Below are 12009 nucleotides of genomic sequence, written 5' to 3'. Positions count from 1 at the left end.
AATGGATTCTTGTCATCACAAGAGACCTGATGGCCTGAATGGGAACCACCCACCCCCTTGTCACTTGCCTGCACTGAATCAGAGTCAAAAACCCTCTAGACAACCAGACAACGAGTAGGAAGTACACAGGAGGGTTTAGAAATATTTCTGTTCACAATGATTAACAATCCAACTGGAAACTTGTAATTGCAAAAGCCACCCTAAATCGGTAACTTATACCTTATATATTAGGGCCCATGTGACCTAATAAAGAACATCTTTATCCGAGTATTACAGTTATTTATTGAACTTGAAAACAGCTCAGAACAACTTCTGTTTTCTATTATACTTCATATAAATTTTATCAGGCTAGCACATGAAGATGCTACATCTTGTTTTATAGTGTGTCCCTGGACAAGGTGCCATGGAATAATAAAAGACAATTTACAGCCAATAGCACACATATTCCAAACATACATACCAAAGATGAGTTTGGGCAGCACTTACAATAACAATCCCAGAAGAATATATTTATGTTTATTTTTTGAAATACCATTGCTTTTGAAAAAAGCTAGCTCCATTTGTATTTTATATACTTGTGAGTATGTGTATGTGTTTGGAGTAAGAAGCCCAGAACTCTCATCAGATGGAAAGCAAGGAAGAAGTAAGAGCAAGTGTCGCTATAAACAATGGCAGAGCTAACCAGAGCAAGTTTGACTGATTTTGGTCACAGAACAATCCCTATTCTTCCAATCATAAGTGTAAAACATTATTCTCTTATTTCCCATGGGAGAATCTTAAAGACCTTAACAAAGGTTTGACTTTCTGAGGCTTAAAATCTGTATTTTTTTACAGATAGAAGAACCAAAGCAGAATAGGTAAGAGACAAATTCCAAAAAAAGTTCGTGCGAGTGTGATGTGATTATTTATAACAAACTGACAGGTCCTGGGGTAGGAGGGACCATTGTCTAGTGCACTCCCCCCTCTTCTCCAAGTATGTATATTTTACCAGGAATAAAGGATAATTCTCTGTGGTGAGGTAGAAGACCTGGGACTTCAAAGAAACCAGGAAGCTAGTCCCTATGAGTTTCAGTCTGAGCTGAATCCAGGTCTAACTCCTATTCAGAGTCAGAGCAGAAGATCCTGTCTATGGGATTGGCCATCTGATGGCTCCTTGTCACTGGCAGCATGAGGCGTGCTGTTGTACTAAGAGAACCACAAAGCCTAGAATTATTTCCAAGGCTAGAATCTAAATCTCAACCCGATGTGGCACGTTTGAGAATCTTGAGCAGGTGCCACTTTTCACCAAGATAAGGAAAACAGATTGCCCCTGAGAGGAAGGTGAGCTCCAGATGCAGGTCCTTAGGGCAGCGTGTCTCTGCAGTGCAGAACTAGATTAAGATCAGCCTTGGCAGGTGCTCGTTATAGTGAGAGCTACAGATTATTTCGTGCAGAGCTTGCTGTTGAGTGAAGCACTTCTTAGAATAGGTATTAAAATTTAATAGAAACTTCAATTTCCCACTTGAAAAATACAGGTATCCCAGCAACCCATTCCAGTTAATTTTACTCACTCCTGTTTCTGGTAAACTTTCTTCTGTTTTTTTTTTTTTTTTTTTTGTAATTTAAATCAATACAGTACATTTAAATAATCTCAGTGCCATGAAGGGACTTCTCTCAGGTTCCACAGAGAAGTAGATGAATCTCTGATTTACTTGCTACCTACTCTCAAAGAAAATGCTCTTTGAGGGAGGAGGAGTCACTGTGGGCTATGGCTATCATGGTGGGGCTTTACAGCCCCCAAAGGGCTTTATAAAATGGAAATGTTGGTGAGCAGATGTAGCTCAGTGGTTGAGCACCTGCTTCCTATATACGAGGTTCTGGGAGGGAGGGAGGAAGGTAGGTAGGAAGGAAGGAAGGAAGGAAGGATATGTCAAAATCCGCCTTCAGATTAAACACATCACTGAAGTGACACACTAAATGACTTTGTGGAACCAGTCCCCCAGTTATGCTGCCTTGTATGTGATCATAATCCCATATTCTTAGGAAGTTTAAACAAAGAGAGGATTATTGGTAAAATTTTATATAGCAATGGCCCTTTCCTTTCTTTTTAGTTTAGAGGAAAAAGAGCTTCCAAAACAAGAGATCTTACCTGGCTCTGCCAACAACCACAGTCTGTGCCCAGGGTTGCATAATTTCTGAGAAAGATCCATAGTCAAAAAATCCACTCAACCACTGACCCTTCTGGGCTAAAGAAGGAAAAAGAAAACAAAGAGAGGATAAAGAAAGACAGTTCATTGAAAATGCACAGGAACTGATGAATTTAAGGTTAGATTTGGGGAATTATTTTGGGGGTTTGTTGTTTTAAGCATATTATAATAGATGAAAGCATAGGCAGCTGGATTTTCATCTGCCTTCAGACATCATCTACTATTTCATTTGCTAGTCTGCATAAAAAGAATCATTTATCAGCAAAAGCATCATTTATTGTTAAACAATGGGGTTCAGCTAGCAGAAGGAGTTTGCATGTGTTTAAATAAATAACTTGGCTTTTTTCAAGACACTGCAAACATTTGTCAAAAGACAGTCAAGTCATTAAAGATATTTTCAAAATATCTCTATTTTAAAACTTAGCTTACAATATTCTGGTGATTCCACTGATTTTCTTTTAATGGAAAATTGAAGACACCCAAACAATAGTATTAATGATCAGATGAGGACCCAAGTTTGGGGAAAAGAAAAGGGAGTCAGCTTCTCTGCTAGGATGGCAACAGGATATATCCTCTTTACTTATAGCTGACAAAGTATCTTTCTACAAAAAAGGGACATGTCCACATACTCATAACAGATAGCAAAAATATAATGGTTAAGATGCTCACACTTAATGCCATTAACCTCTCTTGAACATGAAGTTTCTTCCCTGGTAAGACACATAACTTTTGGCATCTTAGTCTAAGAAAAAACTTATTCCACAGGTATGCGTATTTGACCAAGGCCCCACAAAAGCTTCTGCAAATAACTGTTTCTTAGCTTGCTCTCTCAGTTCATGGTTTCTCAGTGATTCTTCTAATTTGAACATGGCCCTCTGGCCCCTAAAAATCCAAGTCCAAAACCAATTAAAAGTGGAGATCCAAGCAAGCTAACCCCTGCTGACTTAAACAGGATGGAGAGTGTTTTATCAAGACCAAACTTGTAATTACTGTGTTCTACATTCCTTGCCTCTATGGCCCCAGTGTAAAATGTGATCATCCATTTCAAAATTATCTCTCTATCGTGAGCCTAAAGCTGATCGTTTAGATTCTGGTCTTGTGTTGGGCGTCAGTTTGAAGAATATCACAGCACTATCTCCTCTAATAAATGACTTTAACTTTTCACCTAGAAGATATCTGCTTTAACTTATCACACGGAATCATCTGCTTTCTTTAACGCTTCCACTAAATTAAAATCTGAAGTCACTCGATTTGGGAGCGAGTGTTAGCTGCACATAGACAGCAGGATGAATTACTGGGGAATCAACGAAAAAATATTATCCAAAACACAGAAAACTTAAGTTTATCACAAATTTCATTTTATTCAGTGGATCTCATTAATAATGGCCAGGATAATGCTCACCTACACACATTTGTTCACTCCCTGAAAGAGGTACTCAAATTTTCATGAAAATTCTAAGCGAAACTTCTTAATCCATCAGTATTTATTTGCTTGGATCTTGGATTGTTTTATAATTCTTACTTCAGTAACTGATTTAGAACTACAAAATTCATTTCAAAATGTAAATATTTCTCCTTTAAATACTCTCCTGCCTTATATGTTGACTTGGTGGGGTTGATGGGAAGGAAGTCTTTGGTGGGCTATGGCTATTGTAGTTGGGCTTTGCAGGCCCAAAAAGCAGATCATATTCAGTTTAGTCACAGAATTTATAAGCCAGTTAAGATGGTCCCCCATCCTTTCCAGGAGAACACTCACTGAGTCTTGTTTTGAATTTTACAAATAAAGAGGCCCACTCTTCATTCCCAGGAAAGTCCTGGGTTGCTTTTTTTTTTTTTTTTAAAGATTTCTCTCCCCATCCCCGTTGTCTGTTCTCTGTGTCTATTTGCTGCGGCGTCTTCTTTGTCCGCTTTTGTTGTCAGCGGCACAGGAATCTGTGTTTCTTTTTGTTGCATCACCTTGTATCAGCTCTCTGTGTGAGGAGCCATTCCTTATGGGGCACACTCCTTGTGCATCGGGCTCCCCTACGTGGGGGACACCCCGAAGTGGCAGGGCACTCCTTGTGTGCACCAGCACTGCTCATGGGCCAGCTCCACATGAGTCAAGGAGACCCAGGGTGTGAAACACGGACCTCCCATGTGGTAGACAGATGCCCTAACCACTGGGCCAAGTCCGCTGCCCAGAGTCCTGGGTTTTAAGGCTGGTAGGTATTTTAGGCTAATAGTTCCTATTATAATCATAGAACAAAAATGAGAGGTAGGGATAAGATTACTATGGTATTTTTCTAGCTATATATTAAAAAACTAGTTTTATTATAAAAAAGGCATTGAAGACAGGTAAATTTTTAAATTAAAATGAACATTTCTCTGGTGATTTTTCTATAATATCTATAGCTAAGCTTCAGATTAATCCCAGCTCTGAAGTAATAGCTGTGTGACCATGCACAAATCACTTGATATCTCTGAGCTTATAAAATGGCAATATCTATTTATCTATGAGAGGCAGTGAAGCTCAAATAGATAATGTATATGGAAGTGTTTTACAGTCCTCCTGGGCTTAGAGTGGGTAACCACAAAGGTTTATAAAGACTTCCTTAAGGCCCAGAGATGTACTCACCAGATGCAGTGGATGTGTCATGATGATGGGGAGAGTGTTACTGTGAGGGGAGTGGTGGGGTGAGGGCGGTGGGGGTGAATGGGGACCTCATATTTTTTGAATGTAATATTTAAAAAAAAATGAATAAAATAAAATTAAAACCAAAAAAAAAAAAAAAAAAAGACTTCCTTAAGAAGATCTTTCTCTTTCCACAAAATCAACTCTTAAATTTGTGAAATGGTATCTTCTGCATTTCATTCTCCTTTTACATATAACCTTTGTCTGAAATAGTTGCAACGAACATGCAAAAAAGAACAAATACTTCTTTATACAACCTGGGGGAGGCAGCTTCAAAATGTAGTAGGAAATTTGGGACTTCACAAAAGCCTCTTGATAAAGTTTGTTAAAAGAGTCAAATGCATTGACAAATAAGAATGTACATTTGCTGCCTTACATGGAGGTAAGTCTTTTCTGTTTTTTTTTTTTTTAAATTAGGTAAGATCAATCCCAAGACAAAGGAAAATATTACATAAACCTGGAGAGAGGATGTGTTCTCTTGCTCTACATTTATAGAATTTAGAGTTCTGGATAATCTCTTCCTGAAAAAAAGATCTTATGAAGTTCTTGAAGAGGTTTTAGATCACAGAAGGGTTACAACTGTGGCAGGAGAGGATCTTTGGTGTGGGGTATCAGTGAGGGCGATACATGGGAGGAAGTTCACCTGTGTATATATATAAGGCATATCAATATATTCAAATGTTACAGGGCATTGTCATGGTGGGTGGAGATTCACACAATAACCAAAAGAATACCAAATTCCCATCCAGAGGAGCTCTGCCACATTGTCTAATGGAACAACAAGAATGCCCCTAGTACAGGGACAATGACTTGTGAAGGGGGATGGCCCATTGAAGGACCCTTAATATTGATGACTATGCTTATAAGCCTTTGCTCTTGAAATGGAAATTTAGCCTAGTGACATAGGATGCCTGAGAGTGTAAGCTCCTGAGAGCCTCCTTGTTGCTCAAATGTGGCCTCTCTCTAAGCTGAACTCAGCATATAAATGCAATAACTCCCCCGCCCCTGGTGTGGGACATGACTCCTGGGCATTAGCCTCCCTGGTACCAAGGGATTGTTACCAAGTACCAACAAGCAATGCATCTGGAAAAAAAAAAAAAAGACCTTGAACAAAAGGGGAAAAAGCTAAAGACAAATGAGTTTTTTGTGGCTAAAAGACTTCAAAGTAAGTTGGGAGGTGTTGGAAACTGAGGCACAGTGGTCTCACAAGGAGAGACGTGCTGTTTCCAAGGCTATGCTTGCACCCTAAGGAATGTGGTAATTAAGAGTTCCCAGCAAACAGGATGAAGCTGTTAAAGGCTGAAAGAAAAGATGAGCACATACTTTTTGTAGTAAACAGAACACTTAGACTTTGTACCTTGAGATAAGATTTTTTGAGTTCCTTAGTAATGCTAATAGTTAACTGCCTGTTGCTGCTTGTTGTCATGTAGACTGGGGTATATAGAGAGCCCCTTGTAAACAATAAAGTTGTCTGATGAATCTCTACTCCAAGACCCCCTGATCCCAGCTCTCTTGCTCTTTCTTTCTCTTTGTTTCCTTCTCCCTTTTCTCTCTCTTTCATTCCCAATACCCTTCGGGTCCAAATCTCCAACATCTGGCGCCTTTCAGGATTTCTTGTGCCATGGGAAGCAATAGGGAGGCCATCCCAGAAGTAGTGCTTACACACATCTCAACAGGATCTCACTGACAGCCAAAGTTGATACTACCCCAAATAGCGAAGCTCCTCTGGGATATGGAGACGTCCAGACACTATAGTCAGTGCAGACAGCTCAGGATCTTGGCCCCTTGCCAGTGGGCCCTAATCTGGTCTTTATGCTCCCCAGTGTGACAGAGTTAGACTCAGCAGTGTTTTCCCTATGCACGACTCTTCTGTCCTTCTATTTGAACCTGTATTTAGTACTAGAGTTGGTAGGTATACATCCAAGAGACTTAAATCTTTGGGTTGTCCATGTGCCAGATGAGCCCTGAATCTCAACAGAGTTGCAACACCTATTCTTCAGTTTAATGGACTTACCCAGGAAAATGGGGAGGAGATGATGGACAAACAACATACCAAGGAACTGAGAGTGTCTACAGCTGCAAGCAAGAGAGTCCCATCCATTGGATGTATGGGATCAAAGCTCCCTTGATTAATGGTGGAGTGGGCATCACCATCCCAGAGCCCTTAGGATTGGGAAATGAACTATGGACTAAAATAAACTTACTAGTATTCTAATATGGACTTACTGTAATTCTAGCAATGAAGAATTGCCATTGTTATGGAGGCAGTGGCCCATGGATGTTCTGGGGTTAGGTAGAGGGAAAAACAGGTATAATGGGGGACATTTTCAGGACTTGAGAATTATCCTGAATGAAATTACAATGACAGATATAGGTCACTATATATCTGGCCATAACTTACAGAGTTGAATGGGAGAGGGTGTAAACTACAATGTAAACTATACTCCACGCTTAGTGGCAATGCTCCAAAATATGTTTATCAATTGTAATGAATGCACCACAATGATGAAAGATGTTGATAACGTGGGAAAATATGGGAGGTATGAGAAGCGCAGCATATGGGAATCCCCTATATATTCTCTGAAACATTTACATAATCGAAGTATCTTTTAAAAAATTTAAAAGTGGGGAAAAAAAAGATCTTATAAAGTAATCTCACATTAATTACTGAAGTAAATACCAAAACTATTATCAATATCAAAAGGAAACAAGTACACATGAAGAATGGGTATTCATCAATAGCCTGTTGGGAAGAGCTTAGCCACATTATATACTTTTAAGGGTTTCAAAGACCATTTCTAAAACTGATATGACTGGGAAGTGGATGATGGCTTGGGCCAAATGACTGGGCTCCAGTCTACTATATGGGAGGTCCAGGGTTTGATTTCCAGAGCCTCCAGGTGAAGGGAGGTCCAGGGTTTGATTTCCAGAGCCTCCAGGTGAAGGGAGGTCCAGGGTTTGATTTCCAGAGCCTCCAGGTGAAGCAAAGCTGGCCCATGGTGCAAGCTGGCCCGTGTGGAGAGCTGGCCCACATGGAGTGCTGGCCCATGCAGCAAGCTGTCCTGAGCAGAGACCTGGTGCAACAAGATGATGCAACAAAAAAGACACAGAGAAGAGACAATAAGAGGCGCAGCAGACCAGGGAGCTAAGGTAGCACAAGACATTCAGCACCTCTCTCCTACTCCAGAAGGATCAGTTCCCAGTGCTGCCTAAAGAGAAGACAAGCAGACACAGAAGAACGCACAGCAAATGGACAGAGAGCAGACAATGAGGGGGGCAGGGGGGATGACAAATAAACAAATAAATCTTAAAAAAAAAACTGATATGATTACTCTCTATTTACTTAAAGGGACTAGGTGGTAGAAAATTCTGGTCCTACAATTCTATAGGGTTTTAGAGCTTACATTTAAGTTTTTGAACTTTATATTTTTAAAAAAATCTTTGAACCCATTAAGTGATATTTTTTTTTTAAAGATTTATTTATTTATTTATTTCTCTCCCCTTCCCCCTCCCCCCTGCCCTGGTTGTCTGTTCTCTGTGTCCATTTGCTGCATCTTCTTCTTTGTCCACTTCTGTTGTTGTCAGCGGCACGGGAATCTGTGTTTCTTTTTTTGTTGTGTCAGCTCTTGTAGCACCTTTCCTGGGCAGGCTGCACTTTCTTTCGCGCTGGGTGGCTCTCCTACGCAGGGACACCCCTGTGTGGCACAGTACTCCTTGTGCGCATCAGCACTGCACATGGGCCAGTTGCACACTGGTCAAGGAGGTCCAGGGTTTGAACCGCGGACCTCCCATGTGGTAGACGGATGCCCTAACCACTGGGCCAAGTCCGCTTCCTGATAAAGTTTTCTAAAACACAATGAACAAGGAAATGGATATGGCTTGAGCAGTTGGCCTCCCATTTACCATATGGGAGGTACAGGGTGATGCCTGGGGCCTCCTGGTGAAGGCAGGCTGGCCCACATGGCTAGCTGACCCATTGAGAGTGCCAGCCCATGCAGGAGTGCCCCCCTCTAAGCAGGAGTGCTGCCCTGAGCGGGAGTGTCCCCCTATGCAGGAGTGCTGACCGACGCAGCAAGCTGGCGCAGCAAGATGACACAATAGGAGACAGAGGAGAGACAATAAGAGACGAGTTAGAACAGGAGCTGAGGTGGTACAGGAGAGTGTTGCTTCTCTCCAGAAGGTCCTGGAATGGGTTCCTGGAGCTGCCTAATAAGAATACAAGCAGACGCAGAAGAACACACAGCAAATGGACAAAGAGAGCAGACAATGGGGGGAGGGGTGGCTGGGGGTGGGGAAGAGAAATAAATAAATAAAATCTTTAAAAAAACACCACCACAATGAACAGAAGAAATGTGTTAGTGACTGTACTGCTTATGACTCAATGGCTGATTTGCAAATCCCATTTTCCTTTGCTCATGACTGATTTCCCACTTTTTTTTCCCAGAGAGCTGTTTTTCAGAATTTCTCATTTCCTGGTACTTAGTAGTTCTGTTTTCTTTTACACATGCTATTATATAGAAGTTGGATAGTGACTAAAAGAAAGACTAAAAGCTTGAGGGCCAGGGTACCACAGGTTCTTCAAATATACATACTTGGGTGAGGACGGCCTGCTAGCATCCATCGAGGATCATATGGCGCCTTTGTGGGAACAAACTCGATGATTCTATCTATAGGATCCTTGGAGTTCAAAAGAGGAACTGAACTGTACACATTCTAAAAGTAAATTGGGAGGGAAAGAGCAGAGCAATCAGTGAAAAATAGTCCTATACATCAATTCAACATTTATACAAGGCTAAGAGAGCCGGGCCAACTTACTGAATTATGCTCACCAGCACCAATCTTCACCTAGAAGCACTACAATTGCTTGCTAAGCCCTGAGGAACAGGTATAGGTGTCAATGTCTCATTTAGAAGCCTGGCACAAAGCGGGGCATTGTTACTCTTTTTTCAGAGTGCCCATGCACTTTGGGAAGCTCCCTGGAGGGATGCATGGCTAGAAGAAAGGAGGAAATGCACAATGAGGAGAAACCCTTACTATGCTGGAACCTGAACCAAGACAGGTCTTGAGGGCTTAGTGGTTAGAAAACATCACAGAGGTGCCTTATCAATGAAATCCAAAGGCATTTTAAAAATGGAAGACAAAAGTCAGATTTAAGACAGAGAATCAATGCTCTCGGAGAAAAATTTTGTAAAAAAAAATCCTCCACCATAAAGAGGAAACGTCAAACACTGATGTAGTGAACTCTGGTGGGAAATAAATAGTCTGTGGGGTCAGTGCCAGATAGGAGGGCTCACCTTAGGCATGTAAGACAGCCAATGTAGGATGGTGAAAACCCCTTCAAAGTCATCACAAACAATACTGTGTGTCACCCCATTATTGTGCATGATCTGAATGCCCCCAAGCTGGTTATTGGAGGTGTATACTTCCCGTCCAAGTACCTAGAGAAAAAACAAGAGAAAAGATATTTGTTTCTACAGAAAGACACAAAGTTTACTTCAAAATTATTGCTATAATGTGTTTTTTTTTTCTTTTTTAAAGATTTATTTATTTATTCCCCTGCCCCCAGTTGTCTGTTCTCTGTGTCTTTTTGCTGCATGTTCTTCTTTGTCCGCTTCTGTTGTTGTCAGCACCATGGGAATCTGTGTTTCTTTTTGTTGTGTCATCTTGTTGTGTCAGCTCTCTGTGTGTGCAGCGCCATTCCTGGGCAGGCTGCACTTTCTTTCGCGCTGGGCGGCTCTCCTTATGGGGCGCACTCCTTATGCTTGGGGCTCCCCTATGCAGGGGACACCCCAGCATGGCACGGCACTCCTTGCACGCATCAGCACTGTGCATAGGCCAGCTCCACATGGGTCAGGGAGGCCCGGGGTTTGAACCGCAGACCTCCCATGTGGTAGGCAGATGCCTTATCCAGTGGGCCAAGTCCGCTTCCCATATAATGTGTTCTTTTTCACACAACAAAGGGTAGAAAACCTCTGTGGGTTGTTTGGTGGTACTATCTGGACCTTTAGCCTAAAAAGAAAACTTAGAAAACAAAGGCTATAACAATCACATATACTGTACAATTTCAAAACCAGCAAGCCTTTCTACCAGCTGCCACAGATACATGTGGCATACTTCGACTCTGAGCTGAAACCGCAGTGGAAGGTGAGGCTGGAACCTGAGTTGTAGACCACCTCATCATCTGCAGGCCTGGCAGAGTTGCAGTGCATATACAGACACACAAAAGGTAACAAGGCTGTCTTTTGAAAAACTTTTTCATATAAAATTATATCCTTTTATCTCTAAACTGAAATTTCGAAATTTATGGTGTATCTTCTTTTTTTCCTTCTTTATTTTTAAAGAAGTTTTAGATTACATAAAAGTTACATAGAAAATATAGGAGATTCCTATATACCCCACCCCTACCCCCTCATACTTTCCTCCATTAACATCTTTCATTAGTGTGGTACATTTTTTACAATTGATGAACAAATATTGAAGCATTTCTACTAATATGGTCTAGAGTTTACATTATGGTTTACATTTTGCACCACAGAATTTTGTATCTGTCATTGCAACAGCACGCAGAACAATTCCAATGTTCCAGAAATGCCCTATATTTTAACTATTCTTCCCTCTCCCCACAGAAACTCTGGGGACCACTGTCTTTGTATCAATGTTACAAGTTCTTCCATTATTAGAATAATAATTTTCTTATTAAAAAATAAGTCTATTTTGGTCTGTAGTTGCATTTCCCCCTTATGTTTGTTCATTCTTCCATCTTGAGAATTTTGGGATGGTGATGTCTACTTGATTTTCGATTGAGAGGGGGCTTAGATTCTATGGGCAAGCCTGTCTTTTGACAATTTTTAGTGACAAGTGTGGGTTAAAGAAATGCTGTGGGGTTTGGGTTCCTCATTTTAAAAAGAATCTTTCCCCTTAAAATTCTAGTGTTAAAGCCGGTTTCCACAATAAGCCCTAAGGTGAGGAAAACCCTGAAGCAAAGCATGATATATACACGAACCCCCGAATCTAAAGTCCTCTTTGTGTGCTGGGTGCATGACTGTGATTTATATCCATGCCCTGCATCCCCTCCCCTCCTTCTCTCCAAGGGCTCAAGGGAATTCAGGGCCGCAATTCCCAGTGTATCCCAGGAGGAGTTTAACCCTTGTA

At 41.2% G+C, this 12009-nt stretch overlaps 1 protein-coding gene across 4 annotated transcripts in view; it reads right to left on the bottom strand.

Annotated features, from left to right (window-relative positions):
* The window catches only part of ACACA (acetyl-CoA carboxylase alpha), a 413948-nt gene that overhangs the window by 38360 nt on the left and 363579 nt on the right, over positions 1 to 12009 (bottom strand). For 3 of the 4 annotated variants that reach the window (XM_071210521.1, XM_023584057.3, XM_004476381.4), the window contains 3 exons: positions 10152 to 10295; positions 9450 to 9570; positions 2129 to 2225 (listed from right to left, as the gene is read on the bottom strand). In XM_071210521.1, coding sequence (XP_071066622.1) covers positions 2129 to 2225; positions 9450 to 9570; positions 10152 to 10295 — 362 coding nt within the window. Of the gene's footprint in view, positions 1 to 2128; positions 2226 to 8519; positions 8704 to 9449; positions 9571 to 10151; positions 10296 to 12009 lie in introns of those variants that run through there. The other variant, XM_058283203.2, reaches the window with a different exon arrangement.

The sequence above is a fragment of the Dasypus novemcinctus genome, chromosome 21, assembly GCF_030445035.2.
Source record: "Dasypus novemcinctus isolate mDasNov1 chromosome 21, mDasNov1.1.hap2, whole genome shotgun sequence".
Taxonomy (NCBI): domain Eukaryota; kingdom Metazoa; phylum Chordata; class Mammalia; order Cingulata; family Dasypodidae; genus Dasypus; species Dasypus novemcinctus.
This window is presented reverse-complemented; position numbering and strand designations above follow the sequence as displayed.